The 23,730-nt window shown below is 44.8% G+C and overlaps 1 protein-coding gene across 1 annotated transcript in view; it reads left to right on the forward strand.

Moving 5' to 3' along the window:
• Positions 1 to 23,730, forward strand: part of LHCGR (luteinizing hormone/choriogonadotropin receptor) — a 789,694-nt gene that overhangs the window by 438,702 nt on the left and 327,262 nt on the right. The window contains exons 5-6 of the mRNA XM_085609368.1: positions 16,699 to 16,773; positions 16,862 to 16,939. Of these exons, the coding sequence (XP_085465494.1) occupies positions 16,699 to 16,773; positions 16,862 to 16,939 (153 nt within the window). The remainder of the gene's footprint in view (positions 1 to 16,698; positions 16,774 to 16,861; positions 16,940 to 23,730) is intronic.

The following is a 23,730-nucleotide window of genomic DNA, read 5'->3' on the forward strand; positions in this document are numbered from 1 at the left end:
AGTTAGTGTGGGTTTGCTCTTTATTGCTTTCCCTAAGAGATCTGGCTGGGTAGGTGATATTTTCCAGTCAGGTTTGGAACTCCTGGTTATTTTCCTAGTGGTTTTCCTTGGAGCATTGTTTCCCAGTGACAGGTCAAATGGGACAAATTTATGATCTGACCAGGTTTGGATGCTAGGGGGTTTGATCGTCAAAGCGTCTGAGTTGGAGCAAATACAGTCTAGTATGTGGCCTGCGGTATGAGTAGGTTCCTGCGTCATCAGTTTAAGGCCGAGGACGCTGATTATGTCCATGAAACGGGCTACCCCTGGTCCTTCCGGGGAGTCTAGATGGAGATTGAGATCTCCAAGCATCGTAAAGTGAGCAAATCTGAGCGTGAGCTCGCTCAGAACATCACCAATGCTTTCCAGGAAATCTTTGGGTTGGCCCGGGGGACGGTACACCAGGGCACCGGAGAACGTAAAAGAATCATGGATATTTAAACAGAAGGCCATGGCCTCTGCACCCTTGATATCTGGTAGCTCATACGTGGTACATTTCATGGTGTCACGATAGATGATGGCCAGCCCTCCTCCCCGTTTCTTCTGCCTATCCAGATGTTGAATTAAGAAGCCTTGCGGGAGGGCCACTGCTATATCCAGATTGCACCAGGCCTTTAGCCAGGTTTCTGTGATAAGGAGCCAATCTAAATCCCCCTCCATGATCAGGTCATGGATGTGTAGAGCATTCTTGCACAGAGACCTAGCGTTAGTGAGCCCCCCTTGCAGGACAATAGGCTGCGGTTTATCATTGGGTGCTGGCCCTGGGGCAAAAGTAGCTTTACAGTACTGACAGCCGACTGGGCCTACCCATGTGTCAGGGTTCAGAACATTCTAACAATGTATAGAGTGATTATTGAGAGAAAGTATGAATTCCCTGGAAATACCTGGATCTATATTTTGGGGAGTGGTATGCCTGGCCCCTGGTGCCTCCCTGGCGCTGACGGGCGCAGACGGGCAGGACTCTGGCACGACTCCGGCGCGGACCCGGCGCGACCGCTGCTCGCGTCTGCTGCGCGGAGGCATGCCCTTCCTCTTTTATGCTGTCCACTGGGAAGCGTCTGACGCCCCGGGATGGAGAAATGTCCTCAGCGCCTGAGTCGGCCGGGACGGACCCAGTAAGTGTGAGAATACAAGGGTGGGGAGGTGCTGAGACCGCGCTGAGAGGTCCAAGCAGAGCGGGGGGATAACAAAGTGTGAAGTGCAAATTTAAAAGGCTTAGTGAGTCAAGCCGATCGTTACACACAGCATTAAAATACAAGTATATTTGTATCAAGCTGATCACTACAACAATTGTTAAAATAACGCTTAGTAGATCAAGCTGGTCGAGCTAAGTAGGCAAAGCAGTTTTAAAATACAAGGAACATAACATTTTTACAAAGTAGCACAGCAACCTCCCGGCTTCCGCCTCAGGAGGGATTCAAACACATAATAGCCTTGGACGCACTGAATGAAACCTAATTGAATTGATAAAATAACAAACTTTGCAGAAGCATACATAAAAGGGAGTGACAATAAATGAAGGAAAAGGCATGCCAAGAGTGATATTACAAGCAATTAGTCTGCATCAGATGCACAAAATACAACCATGAAAATACAGACCACTAGGGAGCGCAGGTCAGATACAGGGACCAGGTTAGTCCTGGGGAAGTGATACCTTTTCAACTTCGCACAAACTATGCTGTTCACGTGGGTGGGGACTACAAGGAGGTTGCTGTTGGTGCATGGAGCAGGTTAAGCCGTGAACTCTCATTCTGCAGCGTGAAGAGCCGATCATTGTTTATGCTTCACTTTGGCAGCTGTAGAGGGCTGTTGCTGTTCAGCGCAAGAAGCAGGTCTCGAATTTCCAGTCATCACTCTAGGCGTAAAGAGAAGGTCCCGCTGGAGCATCGCGTAGGTGGTTGTAGGCAGTTGATTTTCAGCACAAGAGGTCACTTCACAGCCAGGAGGAGCCCGAAGCCCCTGTATGTTCTGCTTTTGTTCAAGAGAAGTGTACTTTGATGCCAGCCAAAGGTCCAGGACCTGGTGGCACCTGTTGGAGATCAGGACTCACTCCAGCATGTCCATTCGGTGCTACTCAGCTGGCAACTGTAGGGCGTCTTCTGGAAGCTTGTTTTGTCCATGTGGCTCACACAGGAGGTCAGCCAACCGATCCTTGGATTCATTCTGAGTAGCCTGAGTTTAAGGCAAGCAGGTCAACTCTTCCTTTTTTAGTCAACAGGGCAGTCCCTTTTCCTCAGTCAGCAGGGATGCCCTTCTTCTGAATGTTCCACAGGTCCAGGAGTGTACTGATGTGAGGTTCTGATGGTTCTACTTTTATACCTGGTGCCATCCTTTGTGCGGGAGAATTCCCTGACCTATCCCCAAAACTGGTTCTTGTCATATCTGCCCCATTCCCTGGCCCGGGCTCCAAACCGTCTAGGGTGACAATGGTAAGGGCAGGCCTGGTGTCAGGTTCCTTTGTGTGTGCTGCAGGCTGCACCCTGTGAAATGTAATCAGGGTAGGGAACAACCCCTCCCCAGCCATCCGGTCAAGAAGACCTTCTCCTGAGAGGATTATTTGTCTGGAGACAATGTATGGAAGTAATATATAACCTGCATTTTGTGTGCACCCTTGTCTATAGCCTTCCAGATTCAATCCTTAAGGGATTCCTACACAATACAGAGCCCATCTAATCTAGGGCCTGACAAAATATTATCACATTACTCCAGTGGCTCCCCCTCACCAGACCGTGCCATCTTCAAAACCAGATGCATCATTGAAAAAGCCATCAAACCTGCTTATCCTGCAGACAATATCGCCATATCTGGTGGTTTTTTGGCACACTCAGAGCCAGAACACAATGAGACTGTGGACTAAGGAGTGCATACAGGAAAAAGCAAGGCAGCAGGCCTGTTCCATGTATGCACCCAGGTTCTAAAACACCCCTGTACCCATCGGTATCAGTCCCACGCTGCTCCAATTTAGAAGAGAGTTGAAGACTCAACACTTTAAAGAACACTATATCACTGTGCAATAACCATCCACAACCCAGCTATCACTCCTACCACTACTTAACTTCAGGTTTGTCTGTGACCCTATACAGTGCTCCACTGCCTTTTGGCTAAGTTTGCACATGCAAAAGTGGTAGTGGTAACTAAATAAATTCCCACTCAGGTGCTGATGCTGGTGCACTCATTTCTGACTGATTCTCTGACTGAAAGTGTTAACAATTATGCCCTTAGAATGTTGAGAACACTACAAGTCTTATCATCCTACATTATCAAAAAACTTGCTAGAAACCACAGTTTTGCCAGTACAACTCATAGCATGATAGTCTTGTCCTGGTCAGTTAATCCATGTTACCTTCAATCCGCACTTATGTAGGCGTAATAAAGCCAAAGTTTTCTTTAGTAGTAGCAATACTTCAGGAACCACTTTAGCATGGACTACACCTCATATCAGAATCCAGTCCTCTGCTTGACAATTACCCAGCCTTTTTAAGTGCCTTTAAAGAGATGTTAGGCTGACAAACGAAAGGTATAGGGGCAAGACGATCTATTGGAAATTCAGCATGGGTCTATGGATTTGCAGACCTACATAGCTCAGTTCAGTGCTCTTGAAAGCACAAATTATTTGACTGATTACACTTTGCAGTTAGGATTTCCTCATGGTCCTTTATCTGAACAGGAGAGAGAGAGGAAGACGGAAGATCAAGCTTTGTCTATACTGTGGTACTAAATGTCACCTTACTGCGAAATGCCCACGAAGACCCCATCTAATTCAGGAAAAATATAGGGGCATATCAACAACAACCGGCGATAATTATCTCTAAGCGCACTTAGCGCTAGGATAATTATCGCCGGCTAGCGTGAATTTTTATCGCTGAGATAGCGTGCTATTAGCAACGCTTATCTCAATAGCGATAAAAATCCTCACGCTAACAGGCTAACGTGAGATTATCGCTGGAAACCCAGCGATAATCTCACGTTACCTTGTTGATAGGGACAGGCAAACTTAGCCATGATATCCTCCTTCCATAGGATATCATGGCTAAGTCTGAAAAATACCAGACGTAAAAAAGCAGCGTTAACCGCGGTTAGCGCTGCTTTTTTTGTCTCTAACAGGGTTAGCGACATTCTTGATAATAGGAGAAATGTCGCTTAGCGACATTTCTCCTATTATTGTACTCTGGAACGCCCCCTTTGCATCTCATTAGAGATGCAAAGGGAAGCGTAGAGTAAAAGGGTGCTAACATGCAAATTTGCATGTGAGCACCCTGTTGTTGATAGGGTGCTAGTTTTATCTCTGCTTTTTTGGCTTTTAAAGCCAAAAAAGCAGAGATAAAGCCCTTGTTGATATGCCCCAAAGAACGGAATGCAAGCCCTTTCCACTGATCAACAATCTAAATACATTGCAATTGTTAATTATTCTGAAGACCACTTTGCAATTTAAGGAACAAACATAAGCAACATAAACTATAGCACATCTATTCCTGCCAAGTATCTTTAATTTTCTGATGTCATTATAGAGACAAAAAAAGAATTTTTTACTACCTCATAGACATTTTGATTGCTCAATTGATTCATTACTTGGTGCAGTAGCTCCATTTAGTCGAAATATTTTTTGTGTCTCACCAAGTGAGCATAAAGGTCTTCAGGAATATCTTCAGAATAATTGCTCAAACAGATTAATGACTTCTTCTAAATGTCCATATGATGCTTCCCTTTTCTTTTATTTTTGTTCTGGAAGGAAAATGCCTCTCTTTACATGGTCATCTCCATGCTGCTACTGGGTTTTAGACTCTGGGCACTGGAACTTCTCTAACCAGGCACCAATCCATGTGCTTTGACCCCTAAGACATGTTGAAATTGGCTACTCTTCTAACTGATATATTTAACATACCTATAAGTCCCTATTATATAGTACAACGTGTACCCAGGGTCTGTAAGTTAAATGTCACTAGTGGACTGCAGCACACCTTGTGCCACCACTAGATGACTGTGCAAACCATGACTGCAAGCCTGCACCAATAACCAGTTAACCCCTTTTGACAGGCCTAAACCTCATTTAAAAAAATTAATATGTCATCTTAAGTAATTATTTTGCAAAATAAGGCAGGGGGCATGGTATTTGTAAGGAATTGAGTTGGTGTCGACTGAGGTGTGAGCCCTAGTCAAGCAGCAACCACAATACTTGTCAGGGTGAGGCACAAGCCAGCCCTAAATTAACCTGTGGTCAACCCTCTGGTAGCTTGGCACAGAACAGTCAGGCTTAACTTACAGGCAGTGTGTAAAGTGTTTTTCAACATTTCAAACAGCAAGAAAGTGATAAACACCACACAAAAAGGATCCCACACCTAGTTAAAAAACATAGGGTGATCTTTCATTAATAAAACAAGACCAAAACAAAAACAATTCAATCCGTAGAAGTGGAGATATGCAATTTTAAAGCTTTTGGTGAAAATAGCGCCAAAAAGCACAAAACGCCAACTGTGGATATGTGTTTGCGCCAGACCGGGACAAAGTCAAAAGATCAGGCCAATTGTCTTGTAGCAAGGGCCGGCTACAGAAAACCAGTTAGGCCAACTGAACGAAATACCTTAAATCCTGGTTTGCTGAGCATTTAAAGGATCCGCGTAGAAGATGCTTCACACAGCTGAAGCGAAGCATCGATTCTGAGATGTAGCGAGGCTGTGATGCGAGGCCCAGAATCGTCGTCGAGAATCCCGCCAATGAGGGTTTTCTGATGTGAAGTCCGGCATCGAGGATGCGCCACAGTCAGGGTGATGCATCGGTTCCAAGGACCTGGAAGGCTGCGGTGTGGAGTCCAGCGTTGTCAACAAGGGATGCAACGGTACAGTCAGTGCTGCAGGACCACTAGTAGCATTTAATGTAGAGGCCCTAGGCACAGGTAGTGCCACCTTACTAAGGACTTACAATTAAGTTAAATATGCCAATTGGGTATAAACCAACTCCACCTTGTTTTAAGGGGAAAGCACAAGCACTTTAACAGTGGTTAGCAGTGGTAAAGTGTGCATAGTCCTAAGAGCCAACAGAAATGTGTTCAGAAACCAGGACGGTAAAGGTAAAAAGTTTGGGAATCACCCTGCAGAATGTCCAACGGTATTTAAAAGTAGAAAATGTAAATGTTTAATGTAAACAAAATGTGCTTACTATTGCAAGACACACAAAGCTATTTTCACTGTAGCAGGACTAGCTGTTCCATAGGCACGCATTGGTAGATAATGTTAAAGTTAACAAAGGTTATCTCCACCCAGGACCCAGCTTTAAATTTCTGATGCTTTTTAAAATATTTATTATAAATCCAGTTCTTTGGTAAAGCCAGATTTGTACTAAATATGTTACAAAACCTATTTTTAAAAAGTCACCTTTGCCTGCCTAAAGTCTTTAGAAACTCATTTGCATAAGCTTCCAACTGTAACCCAGGAGCTGAATAGGTCCTTGATGTGGCGTGAACTTGCTCCCAGAGCTAAGATAAATGTATTGGGTGTGAGGAGGTTCTCTGTTCCTATGACAGGATGACCATTTGAGCAGTGCCCAAGGACTTAATTATCTTCAAAAAGGCCTACCCTGTCACAGGCAGACGTAGCTAACATCTGGGCCTGCTCCCTCTCTTGTCATTATAGATAGTCAGGCACCAATCCCAGTAGAAGACGGACTGTCCCAAGAACCGATTTTGAGTAACTACAGAGGAGGGGATTGCTCATTTCCCTGGCCAAACCTCTAGGGTGGACACAGGAGCTCTGCACAAGGTAAGAAAGGTGCTGCCATCTGGACATCAGGTTGAGAAGGGCACTGTGGGGTTATTTGCGGTAGGGCACAAAGGAACTGCTGCAAAAGTAGGTAGGGTTACCTCCGGAACTTTTCCCTCTTAGTTAGGGAGGGATTAGGAATCACTCCAACCGATAGGCTAGAGCCAGGCATAAATATAGCACCCCTGGTCACCCTTTTCAGAACACTTCTGGACCTTTGGAAGACAGAAGAAGGACTACACCTGCTGTTAATACCTGTAAGGAGAACCCTAAGGACTTGGCCTTTACCCATATATGCACAGGGCAAAGAACTGAATTTCCAGGGTCAGTTGGCTGACCTCCTTTTAAGCTAGAGGGACGCAAAAGTTGCAAGAAGCTCACTTTTCTAAAAGGCTTCTGTCGGAGCAAGTTTGGACTCCCAAGTGCTGTTCCCGAGGCCTTAGAACCCTAGGCTTGTGTCAGAGTGTGCTCCTCCTGCCTAAACCTGTAAACCCAAGTCCTATAAACTATTTGCAGACTTTTTGCCTAGTGAATTGTCAAGGGACTGGGAGCAGCCTGCCAGCTAATCCGCTGATGGGCCTGAATTCGCTGCAGCTCCCGCTAGGTTCTTCTCAGCAGCAGAAAATCCATTTCAGTAGGCCAGATGTCGACCAGCATCCAATGACTTAAAACCCTCTTCGCTACAGCCGTCAGCCTGTACTGCTAAGGTGAAGGTAGAAATCTGCACAGACCAGACTGAGCAGCATCCGATCAATCCAGATGACTTCCTGGGCACGAACTCTAGACTTTTCCCACACTGAGCTTTTCCCAGCATCTTTGACTGCTTCATCAGGACCTGGTCCTTCGTCAGCCCGCCATTGAAAAGCCTGTCTTCAGATCCATCCTGCAGCCTTTCCCCTCTGAGGGCTCTACCCTCTTGGAAATACTATAAGTGTGAAGTTAACTTTTCATCTGGGACCTATCTGCCCTCTGTATTTCAACCTGCGGTTTATTGTGGTCAGCCTTAAATCTTACTTTTGTGTTGCTATAGCGCAACAAGCTTCTCCCAGTTGGCTCTTTGTGCTTTTTGAGGTTATTTTTATTTTAAATTTTCCAACAAGGATACTTTCAGTCTGTGATACTCAGTTCATCTCTAAATTGTGGCTTCAACTCTACAATTCACAATGCTAATCTCATCTGGGTTTCATGCCCAGATAAAAAGTCAATCAGAAAGACTTACCTTTGCTCTATAGTAAATGCCACCCAAACAAATTTGAAATCTCTCCTGCCTACTGCAAAGTTTACCTATAGTAATGCTATTTATTCTTCTTTGGAAGTAATACCTTTTTTGCAACCTATACATTCCATCCTAAGGTCCTTACAGTAACTTCTTATGTTGAAGAACAAGTTCCCACAGCATTGGAAACTATGAAAACCATCAGACAGGAGAGAGACTAGAATAAAACTCTTGATAAATTAAGACAAAAAGACTTCACAAACCGGCTCCAAATTCAATGTGAGATAACTCCTCATAGACTTTTCATAGATCTAAACTGGGTCAGAGACACTATGGCCTATTATACTTTGCCCATATTATCTATTCACTCATTCACCGACTAAAATTGCAATTTTTCTGGATGATACCCACTTCCGCTCATGTATCATTTTTTAAACCAGATCCATCTGCTGAAAGATTTAGGAAGAAAAGAGTTCTTTCATCTACTCATCAGTTATGTAAAGGACAAGAGGAGTAAGAAGTAAATTAAATATGTGACTGTAGAATTTATAGAGGAACTCCTTAGTTTCTGATTGTTTAGAAGGGATAGCTTCCCTCTGGGACTTCTGGGGAGTTAGCATTTCAAGTTCTTATCCCTCGTTTGGTACATCGTTTTCTTCTAAGCCCTCTGGGGAAAATTGGTCATCCTGAGGGAAGGGAAAGTGTTCAAAATCTTAGTATTTACAAGAGGGTTGATTCTACCCTCAGACTGAAAGATATAGTTAACTCTAGTCTTGTTTGTAAATGTGGTCTCTTAGCATCTAGGATGGTGTTCCATTCTGTATCTTGGATTAGGATGGGGAGGGTTTTCTGGGTAGGTGGTATTGAGACAATACATGCCAACTGCATCGCACATTTGGAAGTCCAGCCATTGTCAGCTGGGCTGTTTCGTCACAAGTTTTTTGGCATTGCTCCTGGTTAGCAGTCTAGGGTTCCACATCAAACACTTTGCCGGGTTCAAGTGGACATTTTCTCCCTACTTTTTAGACCCTGTGTAGTTTAGTTCAGACTCTGTCCATTGAGAACCCAGAGCCTTTCATTTTACCTTAGTTCTGTTCCAAGTCAATTATTTCTTTCGGAAGTATACACACTTTATCATCTGTTTCTAAGTAACCTTTACAATAAATTATGGTAAAACATTACTTTCAGTTCTTTCTGTTTCCTGTCTCAGGTTAGTTCTATATGGAAAGTATAAAAAATAACTGGTCAGTCTGCTTTGAGCATCACAATTGCTCACTCAGCTTGTTGCTTGCTCCAGAAGGCTTCCATTTTTTCCCACTTCTGATACAAGGGAGGAAATGTGTTGCCCTGCAACAACTGTTAGTTCTCAAGTTCTTATTAGTTTCTTCACTCTTCAGGGCTCGCAAATGGTTAAAATCAACAGTTGTTTTGTATGCCCTCTTGTTGAATATATGTCATTCTTAGTCAGAAATCACTTTACACTGCAGTTATACTGCATTAGTTCTCAGGTTAAATTGACTAAATTATGAAAGATTGACACATGTATTAAACTATTTTGCTTAAGTTATCAAATGAGATACTCTCACCTTTTCTTAGCAATACAGTCAATTTACTGGGCCAGCGTAGCAGTGTTTGTGTTTGTTAGACTTGGCATCTTTGGAGTGGTTTCTTCTGACTTTTTGCTTCTACCGCGTGTATTTTTGATGCTGTGCTGGATTTCGTTTTAGTTGGTTTAGATGCTTTGGGTAATTTGCCACTGCTGGTCAGTGTCAAAGTGCAAGTGCTCCCTGTGTAAATTGTGATTACCATGGGTTCTCTCCGATTGACATATTTGATTTACTGGTAAGTACCTAATAAACTGCACTGAAGTGTGCTAGGGCCTGTAAATCAAATGCTGCTAGTGGGCAGCAGCACTGATTGTGCAACCCACATGAGTAGCCCTGAGAAGGTATCTCAGACCTGCCACTGCATTGTCTGTGCACAGTTTGTTAACTGCCAAATCGACTTGGCAAGTGCACCCACTTGACAGGCCCTAACCTTCCCTTTTCTTACATGTAAGGCACCCCTATGGGAGGCCCAAGGTACCCCCCTGGGCAGGGTGCAATGTATGTGAAACGTAGGACATGTACTGGTGTGTGTGACATTTTCTAATAGTGAAATACAGGCAATTTCATTTTTCACTATTGAATGGCTATCTTGCCCCAATGGATAGAATGGGAAATGCTGTGGGCCCTTAGATCCACCCCTAGAGCTGCGGAACTGATTAAGTTTCTGCGTCTCCGATATAAAGAGGCAAGGAAGGCCAGAACCAAAACTCTTGAGGAAGAAGCTTAGGAACAACTATATCAAGCAGCCATTTCAAATAATGCCAGTGATTTTTGGAGAATTATCAATGCTCCCCTTCTCAAACCATTCATGAATTCGAGCTTAGACAGTCACATGGATGAGGAATCTTGGATCACACACTTCTCCTCAATATTCAACCCAAATGCTGAGGGAGTGGCTACACAGCGAGTAGCCACTATCGCTGCTTCCAAATCTCCTCTCATTTTGAATCTTTATGAGATTAGAGAGGCTCTTATGCAGTGCTCCAGCAATAGAGCCCCTGGCCCGGATAGTAGTTCGATAAATATCTTCATGGAGCAGCCAGACCTATGGGGACCAGTGCTGACAAATGTCTTTAATGCAGTTAACATTGTGGGCCCACTGGACTCATGTCTGAAATCCATCTTTGTTCCTATCTATAACAAAGGAGTTAAATCCGAGGCCAAAAACTACAGACCAATTTCATTCCTGGATAGCACGGCTAAACTTATGGGTCGAGTTTTATTAAATAGATTAGAGGAATGAGCCACCCATAATAATGTCTTGATTCCAGTGCAATATGGTTTTAGAAAGGGGCAAGGTACCCAGGACCAATGCCTCAATCTAAGTCTGTTAATTGCTAAGTATACTCAAGCCAAGCAAGGCAAGTTATACTTGGCATTTATAGACTTAGCCGCAGCTTTTGCCTGTGTTGCTCATCACCACCTGTGGAGCATCATGCAAGAAATGGGCAAGAAACAGGCATCGATGAGGCCAATATTGTTTTTATCAGGCAGCTTTATTCCTCGGCTACAGCCTGCGACCATTACGGGAGACAGGGAGAGTGCACTAGGTCGTTACCAATCAACAAGGGCATTCAGCAGGGTTGTGTACTTGCCCCTTTCCTTTCTCCATCTATTCCAATGGGGTGGAAACACCCCAGTCAAACTCAACCTCGCATATTCCTAAGATTAAGAATGTGCGCTCCCCAATTCTTCTTTATGCAAACGATGCAGTGTTAATTGCCAGTATGGGCTTAGCCCTACAGAAATTATTACAGTTACATGGACAGTCTGGATCTAAAAATCAATGAGGCGAAGTCCTTTATTTTAATCACTGGCCGTAAAGATAGGAAGGTTCCAAATTTTTATATAGCTGGCCAGAAAATAGCCTAAATTGATACCTTTTCTTATCTAGTTGGCTTCCCTTCATGTTGCTCTAATTTTATTTGTCACACAGAATTGGATTTTCCATTTATTAATGACACAGTTAGCCTGGCTCCAATTATACTATACCATTCTATTTGGAGAAGATACTCTGTTAACCTCACACAGAAGCTAAGAGAAGACTGTCTCTCTCTTGAATATGGTCTTAGGATCCCGTTGATTAGATACATTAAAAATAGCTTCTCTTCCCTTGGTCTAGAGCACTTATTCACTTCACCATCAAATTGCTTTACCATCTCGAAAAAGGAGACAAAGACCCGATTCTTTGATAAAGGACAACTGACAGATTTAAAACCAATTGTTAAAATATTTTGGAAAATCTTATATAGAACGTCTGATTGGCCACAAAGTCATAGCCTCATGTTTACTTACTGTACCAAACCCACGCCATAGATTTATCTTATTAAGGTTCCATCTGAACCTTATACCTTGCATGCTGGCCCACCCATCGGGAATCTATTCCATACATGATCTTCCTGCCTGTCCATGTGATGGCGTTTCCACACAATCAAACTTACATATTTTTTTCTTGTGCTAATTTTATGTGGAACACTTTAAGAGATTCATTCTGCCACTTATGTAAAAATATAATTTCACACAATGCCGCCCAGGAATGTATTTTTTACAATCACTGTCTGATCACTTAGTCAGCTATTCCGTGGGGTCTTATTTACTCCTTTTCTGGAAGACCAGGCGATTACACAATAATCATCTATGAATTATATGTTCTATTTAGTTTTAAATCAATGCTTTTACTTGTCCTTTCAATATTTTGCACAATGATGAAGGGTTTTAGCTGTTTTTTTCACCATTTTGCACTATGATGGATTTTTTTTTATTGTTGAATATTTTTATATTTGTACTTTTATGATCTTATCATATAAGATTCGAATAGTGATTTGACTGACTGAGTGGCTTTGTAACATCTTACAAGTATAACTTCCCATTGGGACAAGATAACGAAATAAAGTTAAAGCTCTCTGAACTCTGAATTTAATAACACATCTTTTAGTAAAGATGGTTTTTAAATTGTGTATATGAAACTGCCACTTTTAGAAAGTGGTCATTTTCTTGTCTAACCATTTTGTGTGCCTCTGCCTGTTTGTGTATTGAGTGGTTTTGGAGAGAGAGGGGTTGGGGATGTTCATTCACTGTAGACAGCTACTGGGGGGGTTGAGGTGTGCCTGGCCCTTCCTGGATGACTGTAATGTGAGCTGAATAGACATTGGCTGAATTTAGAGTATTGGGTGGAGATTTCCTTGCAACTGAATAGGGGCTGTCTCTCTTGCACAATGCTGTCTCTACCCCCTGTGTTCATATTCCACCAGTGAGGACAGAACTGGTTTGGCTTGGGCTCAGAGACCCTTGCACAATGAGAATAAAGACATTTTGGTGTATAAGTAATAGATCTAAAACCCCAGAACTTTAGATCACTTCTGGACTCAAGAGGAACCTTTGCCCAGGAGAAGAGCTGTGAGGAGGAGTACTGCCCCTTTGCTGCGTGCTTTGTGGGGTTGGCCTGCAGTTGCTGTTTCTACCAAGGAAAGGACAATGACTGGAACTTTGCTTTGAACCTGCTTGAAGAAGATCTCCAAGGGCCAGTGTGTGCTGGCCTCCTGTTCTGAAGTCTCAGGGACACAAAGACTTCACCCCCAGTTCCCCTGAACTCTGCTGCTGAGAGTTCTGACCTGCCAGGAGGTACCTGTTTAAGTTCTCAGCCTCTGGAGATTGTGCTTGCTGCTAGGAGCTGGAAGAAACCTAAAGAACTGAAGAAATCATTGCATCGCTCTTCTTGTGGCCGTTTTTCCGATGCAACACTGATGTGTGAGAAGAATCTCCCCGCATCGGCATGCCACAACCTAAAGCGACGCAGCGCCTGTTGCCGCAGCAAGAACCGACACTTCGAGGGATCGCGGATGAAGAAACTGACGCAGCACCGCTCAACGCTGCTGCATCGATTGCCGACACATCCCAGATTTCCTCACATTGCACCTGTGCGGCAAGTTTTCCCGACGCATCATCCACGGACCAGAACCATCTTGGAGTCGACGCATAACTTCCCCCTACAGACCGGATTCGATGCATCACTTCTCCTGCGTGCAGCAGAAATGTTACATAGTCTCCCCACGGTCTCAGGAGCTGACGCATCTCTTTGTTTCTTGACGCTTCCCATCTCTGCGGCTGTTTGGCCTTGTGAATTTTGACTCATCTACAGGTACTTTGTTAGAAATCATGCACCCAGGGCTTTCTATGGACCAAGTTGTTTGAAACCTTTTTAAAAGTCATATTCTTATTACATGTATATTGGAATTTTGTTGTTTTGGTCTTGTTGAGTTTAGATGAAGATACATTATTTTTCCTAAACTGGTATGGTGTCCATTGGTGGTGTTATCACTGTAATACTGTGTGTTTTGAGTACAAATGCTTCACACATTGCCTTTGGGATAAATCTGTCTGCTCATGCCAAGCTACCCAGGGTGTGAGCAGGGGTTATCTAAAGTGTGTATCCCCCTTACCCTGACTAGAAGCAAGGATCCCTATTTGGACAAAGGTACCTACCTCTGCCAACTAGAGACTACCATTTCTAACAGTATTGTTTTCCTTTTCTTCTGAGGTACTTTTTAAATCAACTGCAGAGAGTGTCTCTTCTGTGACCCTTCTGCATGCGCCTGTTGCTGACATGGAACCACTTATGCATCTCAGAAATGGAAGGAAGTTGGTTGTGACTTTATCCTTTGTGTCTTGAAAGTGCTGTTCTTTGCTTCAGCGTGTCGATGTGATTTCTTTCTGTGTCCTTCCTCTTGCCACTGGTTGCACAATGTTGTCCTGTAAGGGAGTCATGTATTGTCTTGGAAATGTATGCCTTCATTCAAGGTGATATAGTAGTGAGCTAGAGAGCATGAGCATTCATTGAGGTCAATTGGTCATGGTTGAGGCATGTAGCAATCTTCCCAGGCGTGCTTCTCTTGCCATTACTCAAATTTAACCCTCCCCGTCTCCCAACAAGTAGTAAATAGTCCTATAACATTATGCATGAAATCAGTGGTGCCTATTTCAGGTCAGCATAGCGTAGAAAAATCAAGAAAGTGGTGAAGATTTTAGGGCAAATCCTTGTTGATATGGCATTTAGGCAGCCGCGGCCGATGCCGGTAATAGCGGTGGGGCCAGGTAAGGGGGGATTTAGAGAGACGACCACAAGGGAAAATTAATTATTTATTTATTGTCCTTCGTAGTAGTCTCTCGAAATCCCCCCTCACCTGGCCCCACCGCTCTTACCTGCAGCGGCCGTGGCTGCTTTTAGGTTGTGAACATAATTTCCAGAGGAAGAGGATGCCTCTTTTTAAGATTTGTTATTTTAAACAAATATGGCTGTTGAAACATAGAATGGTTGTAGATGTCTTGCCATGTGAGGTGGGCATAGTCTTCTAAATTTGTGTCACCTTTCCCAGCGCACCAGACTTGTCATCACCCCCTTCAACACTGTGATTAATGAAGGTTTACTTTCTGTGAATTTCTTCCAAGTGACCAATACATGTTTAAGCTGCAGCAACTTTTTTAAGAGCCTTTAAATGTCTTAATGATTTAAACAGTGCACAGTGTTCATTCCAAATTAGTCAGTTAAGAGACATGTCAATTTATTCTATGTTAGGTTAGAATATTCCTCCTACAATTCTCCATAGGGGAATCTGACAAGTCTGAGGCAACCACAATGGACGGGAAACTCCTTAGGACAAACCAACTTTTTTCTAAAAGGAACTTTTATTCATGCTAATCTGGGCAGTATTTTAGTCAAGACCCATTAGTTCTGCACCTTTGGCCATAGTACTACCACACGTGTCAGACAGAATTTTGACAAAGCTTTCATGTCTTCATATGAAGCACAAGATTGCATTCCAGGCTCCTCTGATTTATCTTGTGTGGCTTCGATGTGCAGTTTCCATGACATGGTGTTTGGGAATGTTATGCTTAGACAGGAAAGAACATTAACCTCTTTCAGATAGCCACAGCCAAGCATGAACTCAAGCGTGCAATTGTAATGTTGACGAAATGACATATCTTTTAATTTCTTGAAGTTCAATTGCAGTTTATATTTACAGCAGTATGTTGCCATGGCTTTCATTTTAGTGAAGGGCCTTTGGAGTGCATGCCAGCATAATAGGATCTGGCCATACAGCGGTTTAGGAACAGGGAACCCCTAATGGTGAGAGTTACCCTTTGCTGCAGCTAGGATATCCTTCGAAAGCTCATTAGAGTACAGACAGAACAGGACTGGGACCAGGTGATTCCAACTCAATACATTTGTGTTCTGGCACTTCAGATTGATAAAGAATATGTTTAAATGAAACATATTGTAAGAAATTGGAAACAAAACAGTACTCTTTTGCATTACTTTGGCGAGTGTGACCTCACAACTCAAATTCTTTGCTGGATTGAATTATTACCTCCAACCTCACAACAACAGAATGATACTCATAGGTGACAATATACATTAGGTTTCAAGAAGATATACAATTTTTAACAAGAATCAAGATGATGTGATTCTGAGGAATACATTAAGCTCAGTATTTTAGTAACAATTGAACATATCTTCTGAGAGACAGCAATGCTAATGTGCTAAGAGGTACTGGCATTTGCCTCCTTAAGAGAAACTGCTTGAACCTTTATGCAGTATGGGCTTCATCATGTTTAGGCAGTTACAGTGCTGTAGTCACAGACAAAGCCTCTAAATGTGTTTTTTATTTTTTGTTTTTTAAAGCAACAGCTCCACATCTAGAAATAACAACAGATTTAAACTTTATAAACTGAAATTTGGTTCCACCACAAGAACATATTGAGTATTAGAACACCAATTAGACATACCATGGTCTGCTAGCTACCCAGATTCTCCTCGATTTGTACTTTTGTGGTACAATTTAAATATGAAAAGTGAGCAACACAGCAGAAAGCCTCTTATTTTAACTAGAACATGAGTAACCTGTTCACTTTCCATTATAGCGTACAGTGGGCAAATAGACAAAAGTTCGCCAATTGCATACTGTTCCCCAGACAGTAATATTTTGATACAGTCTTGTCTCTAATGTTTTGCAATATGTTTTCTGATTTAGTTGTACAAGTAAATACAGTCAAATGTTTTAACATATTTAACTGTACCTCTGCCTAGGAGTATATGCAACACAGGAATAAGAGTATTTCCAGATGTAACAAGGGTGTTTTCGTCCCAGCTCAACTTCATTTTGTAAGTATTACCAAAATGATTACAATACACTAAGGCTTTCATGGTGCTACTCTGTTTATAATGCTCCATTTACTATTGTCTTTTACAGAGAGGTATATGATAACATACACGTAACAACAATACCACCAAATGCTTTCCAAGGAATGAACAGTGAACCTCTGACATTGTAAGTAGCTGAAACAAAACAAAGGTTTTCAGGTGTTCCCTTTTTAGATCAACCACTTACTCTGGAATATTAGTGCATGTAGTATGGGGGCCCTGGGTGGCAATCGGGTTGTGTATGTACTGAAGTTCCTATATAGTTATACACCAGGGCATTACACTGTCATCCTTCTGTCACAGCACTGAGAGTTTATTCTTCAATGATTAGGACAGAGAGGGCCCCGCAGGACAATGGCAGTGTGGTGGCAGACATCATAATGATCATGTATTCATTTTGCTATGAAGAACAACAGGTGAGTGGCCACCACTCTGCTACAGCTCCTCGTCCTAAAACGTTAGAAATTCCTTAAATACTCTAAATCCTAGAACTTAGGTTATCCTTGGAATCAATAAGCACGCCTTCCTTACAGACTATAAGGGTCTCCCAGTAAATCCTTAAATGCACTCCTGAGCTACCTGGTAAAGTTGAGGAGATTCCACAAAGGCCATTACGTAGGGAGCATTAGGGTGGCCAGTGGGTTACCTTGACCCTATGTGAGATGTTCCTATTGACTAGGGGAGGCCCCAGGGACGTCCTAATTCCCAGGAAAAGGCTCATGGGGAGCCAACTTCAGTTCGGAGTGGGCAGAACTCGCCTCTAAACTACTGCCTCACGTTTAAATCAGGGTAAATACTGCCACCCTATTTAAAATTGGGGCTTCCCTTTTGGGATGCTCATGAAACAGAGATGTAACTAGCCACAAAACAGAATCCCTGCCTACATCTCTTGTTTGGAAGTGGTAACTAGGGCAATAATAGCAGGACTTTATTGGAGGAAGGGCAAAGTGTCAATAGAGAAAAGCCACAATTCCTAGAAGTGGCAGAGGGCGATACCCAAAGGTACTGAGCTGCCTGACTCCTCGCCCCTAGAAGTTACACTCCTAGATGACTACCTACCAGATAAGGGGATCTCTCTGACATACAAAAAAATATTAAACAATACACCGGACACAATGGGGAAAACTCAGGTAAAATGGGTGGAGGATGTTGGGGGCAATAGCGACGAAGACTGGCAGGAGGCACTGGCATCCCCCCGGAAGGTGGCGATCCGATCCCGATTTAAATGTATCCAGCTCAAACTCCTGCATAGAGCATACTATACAAGTTCGGTATTGGTCAAAACGGGTGCCCTGAACTCCACGGCGTGCCCTAGGGGGTGCGGCCAAATAGGAACCTACCTGCACCAGTGGTAGAAATACCCGATTATCCAGAAATATTGGGAGAGGGTCACATCGGCAATGTTCTCAACCAGTCACAAAACAATGGAGGTCTCGCCCCGCTGGTGCCTCCTCAACATATGAGAGGCAACCGACCTATCACAAGCTGAGAGAGTGTGGGTTTCCCTTGGTTGCATGGTGGCGAAACGGAACATAGCAAGAACATGCAAGGGGGTCACTAGGCCCAAACTCAGTGAGTGGGAGACTGATATGGATTGGTGCATGCAAGCGGAAAGAGTGATATATGAGGGAAGAGGGTGCCCATAAAAACGGTCCAGAATCTGGGGTGCGTGGAATGTGACTAGAGGAATGATATGTACCCCATTCAACAACACTTTCCCGTCAACAACAGACCACAGGGAAGAATAAAGTTTAGATCGTAAATTATTTACTGAGATACGGGGTCTCGTTATGGGCCCTAGATATCATACTGATCGATATTGTACCAATGCACTGTGACTGTTCGAAATTATTAATGACCGCACTGTATTTTACTTTCTTTTCTGTTCTTGTTTTGGATTGTTCAATTAAAAGATCTTTTTAAAAAAAAACAATTCCTAGAAGTGGGGAAAGCAATTGAATCTATGGTTCTTCAGGAAATGTGTCGTTTCTGGCAAATTATTGTGGTCACACCTGTTAGGTTTTGTAAGCCCCAAAAGTAAACTACTGCATTTTGGGAGAATAGGAAAACTGGCAAGCCTCTCACATCTCCCTACTTTGGTATGTTCATATAGAGTGTTAGGAGTCAGATCTAACCTATCAAAGAATTTTTTATCTGCAAGCAGTAAAATGTAGCCCCCTCTGTACCCCTGAACAATAATAATATTTAAAAATCAGACAGCCGTACACTACCACAATGCTGCATTTTGATTGACTCTAAGTTGGTTGATAGCTATCCATGTGATTTATAGCTAAGACCTGAAACAAGCCTCATGGTATCAATCCACATATCACTATGCTTTTCCCCCAACAGCTGCCTTTGAACATTACAGAGTTCTAATAAAGATCTGGGCATATTCTCAAGCAGTTATTGCTGCGTTAGTGGCACTTTTCTGCCGGTAATGCGGCAATAATTTTATTGCTTTATTAGCAAGCTGTCGCTAACAGCCATTAGCGACAGTTTTTTGACAAAAACGTCCATTTAAAAGATCGCGACTTCTGTTAGCGGTATTTATCGCTAATGAGATGCAAGGTAGGCGTTCCCATGCAAAATCTGCCGTTAACCCAACATTTCCATATTCACAAGGGGATTCCTTAAGTCCAGAGGACCCCCAAAAATGGCTCTAACTGCAACTGGAGGCAGTTTTTTAAGACCAGAAAATATCAGGTCTTAAAATGGAGTTAACCTTTGGGGCCTCATTTCAGCAGGATTTGTTGCTGGACCGCGCTGCAAGCAATGTTGCTGCGCTGCCCTGCCACAAAATTACAGGGAATGACTGTGCACCATCAATAAGATAGTGTGCATTCCTGGGCCTCACTTATGAAAAGTGTTTCAGCGCTGCAACAGGACAGCGTTGCAAAACTTTTCTCTACCCCCTTCATGCAACACCACGGATGCGCAGTATTCACTGAACAGAGCTCCATGACGCAAGTAATGACAGATAAGTCTGGAATCCTGATGTATCTGTCTGCGCTAAAGTCACGCTTTGCTGCAGTCGTTTCACAACCATGACGCAACTCCATCAGGCAGGCATAAGGTGCTGACGCAGTGCCGTCCATGAGGAGTGCCCGGGTGTCGGCGCAGTTGGACATCCATCGGTTGTGTTTGGGCGCTGCGGTGTCATCGTCTGTAAGCGTATGCTTAGTGGTGGTGCTGAGGGAGTTAACGAGACGTACTTCAGTAGACTTGATCCATCTGTGATGTGTGCGATGATGGCGGTGGTGTACGGTGGGCATGGTGAAGACGTGATGTATACAATGATGGTTGGTCCAGGAGAGTCCGGTGTTGTGGCTGAAGTTGAAGCTCCCGCTGGCGGTGGTGACGTGGTCGACCGTATGTCCTGCTATGTTGCCTGTTGAGGTGAGTTGCTGCTTGCGTCTGATGTTGGGGACCTTCCCCAGAAGGCGGTGGTGTCCTGGTCATTGGGGTTGTCAAGGTGGAACTTGACATCACCTAGTAGGATGTCGTTGGTGGATGGGAGACCCTGGGGTGCAATGAGGTCAACAATGGTATTTGATAATGGGTATTAGGACCTGACAAGGTTTGGGGCCCCCATCCTAATGCCAGGGGGCATAAACCCACAGAAGGGGTGCTCTGGTGATGCCAGCTCTGGTGGCGTCACTGCAGTGGGGGCAGATGGGTCCAGTTCCCCACCTGTGAATGTCCTGGCCCCCCTTATGCCCCACCCCGGTGACGGTAGACCCGGCCGTGTGTCCCTGTGCACACATCACCTTTTACGTACCCTTGCATTCCTGAGAGGAAGTGCTTTTCCAGGATGTGTTTGTGCAGTCTTTTCATGCAGCACTTTACTCGTGTATAGCGCCTAGTGTGGCGAGATTCACCGCTAGGTATCTGTGAAAGGTCAGGCTGGGGACAGGATTGACAGCTCTGCAGCTGAGGCTGGAGGCAGAGTGAGTTCCTCTCAGTGGGGCCTTTCAGATGAACTGCTCATCCAATCCTTGGCCTCTCTGCAGCGCACACAGAGCAGCGGCCACGTGGGCCAATTGTAATTGTGACTCTATTCAAAAGTGTGTTATTGAGGCACACAGCTGTCGAAATATTGACAGAGCGAAAGGTAAAGAAAATGCAGGGCTCAGAGGTGAGTGGTACATTCTGTGTGGGGAGGTGCGGGGAAGGGAGCTACAAGGAAGTATGCGCAGAAGAGAGCGGGAAGAGGGTGCGGACAGGGAAGAGGTGAGGTGGGAGATTCACAGATGGAGGGCTTCAGAAAGAGGTGGGGAGGGAAAGGGCATAGGTGTCAGTGAGGGACTGTGGAGGAAGGTTGTCTCAAGGGGAGAACAGGAGTGAGTGAGACACTCTGAAGACCACTACCACTTCCACTGCTTCACATGTTTAAATTACTAGGGGGCATATTTATCGCTGAGTTAGCGGCACCTTTCTGCCAGTAATGGGCCTATTGCTAGGTATCTCCAGCGGATGTTAGGGGCAGTTTTCACCGCCGTTCCCTGATACTATCGCCATGTAGCGACGGCTTGATGATAAGCCACTAACATGGCGATAGTTTTCAGGGTTAGGCAGCGATAACAAAACTGCTGCTAACTGGCGTTGGCAATAGTTATCGCCTGACCTTGATAATATCCCTCCTAGTGTTCACCGGGCTTTCAGAATGTCCCTGCACTGGTAGATATGCTACTAGAGAAGACAGCTTTATGGTAATGAATAAACTGTATTGTTTGGCAAAATGTTTCTGAAACAATACAGTATAGAACCACATGCAGGTAAACCGCACAGCATCTGACTGTTAATTCAGCAATAAAAATGTTAAAACAAAAAGGAAAATAAATATAAAACTGACAGCCTTGCATAACACAGAAACTAAAATACCACTTTAATCAGGACGCTCAATATCGGTTCCTGCTTTGTTTATTTCTTAATTTAATAGAAGCATAATGCATATGTTTCATTGGCCGACTAATATAACATTTAGAAGTCCCTTTAAAGTAAAAAGATGTTGATTTTACACTCCTGACAGCTGCTTAGTTAAAATATAGCCTCAAAAGCCTTAAGCTATGGGTTCATAGAGAGAACAAAGACAACTCCCGTTTGATAGTCTCCGTAAATGTTTTGCGCAATCTATGTAGTTTGTTAATATTTCCACTGAGGGAGGAGGAGCCTAGCGCGCATCCAAGATGGTCGCGTGAGCACAGGGCTCCCCGGACCCTCTCTGCTCCTCGGCATTTATCCTGAGAATATCCTGACTTGGCTTATGGAATCTGGGAGATAAAGACCAGCTGAGCGTATATCTCTTTTCAAAACTCAAATCGGACCTGGGAATCCTGAGTTGTCGTCGTCGGAACTTTTGGGACCCACCCGACGGAGGTGACCGGGGTGAAGGTGACCCGAGGGACCGGGCTGCAATTGAACAACAGCGGCTTCAGCGCGGTGCCAGCTGCCGATCCACCACTTTCGGTTTCGGTTTTGCACTTCAGGAGACCGGCAGGGAGGTGCGCTCGGGGTGGAGAGGTGCTTCCTGGGCCTCTGCATGAGGTTTTCTTTCATCTGCCACTAGAGCGCCTATCGCCTCGGACCCCCTATACCGACATTTTGTGGTCTTCTAGCTGGTGCCTTACACCTCTTGATTGGAGGTCCCCTCGGGTGACCGTGTTCACATGGGGGGCAAAGGGGGTCCCGAGGGCCGCAAGACCAAGGCTTCCCTCCGCGGGGGGGCAGTCCAGAGCAATAACATGGACCGCTACACCCAGGGCAGGGGGCCCTCTGGCGCTGCTGGCCTCCCCTCGGATACTGCGGAAGGAGGCGCGACCGCCACTACGGAACTATCCTTGCAGGACATTATGGGCGCCATTGATGGCATCAGGGAAACCATCGCGACGCAATATGAGGCCCTGGCCCGTAAGATTGACACTGTCGCGATCGATGTCACCCTGATCCGGGCCGACCTCTCCAAAACTAACGAGAAGGTCCAGGCTCTCGACGCACGGACCTCCACCCTCGGTGCGGATGTGTCGGATCTGCGGGCCGCGCTTGGAGACATTAGGGTGGTTAACGACCATATGGCCCGGCGGCTTGAGGACTTCGAGGGACGGGCCCGACGCAACAACATCCGCGTCATAGGTGTACCGGAGTCCTCTGACGGCCGCCCGGTTGACCTCGTGGTCGAGGAACTTATCCTGAAACAGTTGTCCTCGGCTGGCCTAAGTAAGTTCTTTGCCGTGGAGCGGGCCCATCGAGTTCCGGGCGGTCGGCCACGGCCGGGGGCCCCCCCGAGGCCTATCGTGGCCAAACTGTTCTACTACAGGGACCGCGACGCTATTCTTCAGGCCTCACGGACCCACGGCCCGGTTCGCCATGAGAACTCGACCATCAATTTTTACCCGGACTTCACGCAACTGGTTCAGAAACAACGGATGGGATTCCAAGGGGTGAAGCGTCGTCTCCGTGAGCTGGGCCTAAAGTATTCGATGCTCTACCCTGCAAAACTCCGAGTGGAACATGGGGATCGGACAGCCTTTTTTGACTCTCCTGTGGCTGCAAGTGACTGGCTGGACTCTCTGCCGGACGGAGGTGGCCGTCCCGGACCCTCTGCGGGCACCGCAGGTGATGGGTCCCCTTTAGAATGACTTTTGGTCCTTGATTCTGCCTTTTTGCACAGTACAATCGGGTCTTATTTCATTTGCATATTGTGTTTTACCAGGACCAGTGAGGGGGGCGGGCGGGGACGGGTCCCTTACCTCCTCGGGGTTCTTTTCGTAGAATGGGGTTAGTGGGGCGACAGGCACACTGCAAGTTGGGGGGGTTTTTTGGCCCGCAGGGGTGCAGGGTGGGGGGAGTTGGTCCTGGGGTGGGGTTGGGGGGGAGGAGGGTTTGTTTTGCTGTGTGTTTTTTGTTTACAGGGCGAGG

The sequence above is a fragment of the Triturus cristatus genome, chromosome 6 (assembly GCF_964204655.1).
Source record: "Triturus cristatus chromosome 6, aTriCri1.1, whole genome shotgun sequence".
Lineage (NCBI taxonomy): Eukaryota > Metazoa > Chordata > Amphibia > Caudata > Salamandridae > Triturus > Triturus cristatus.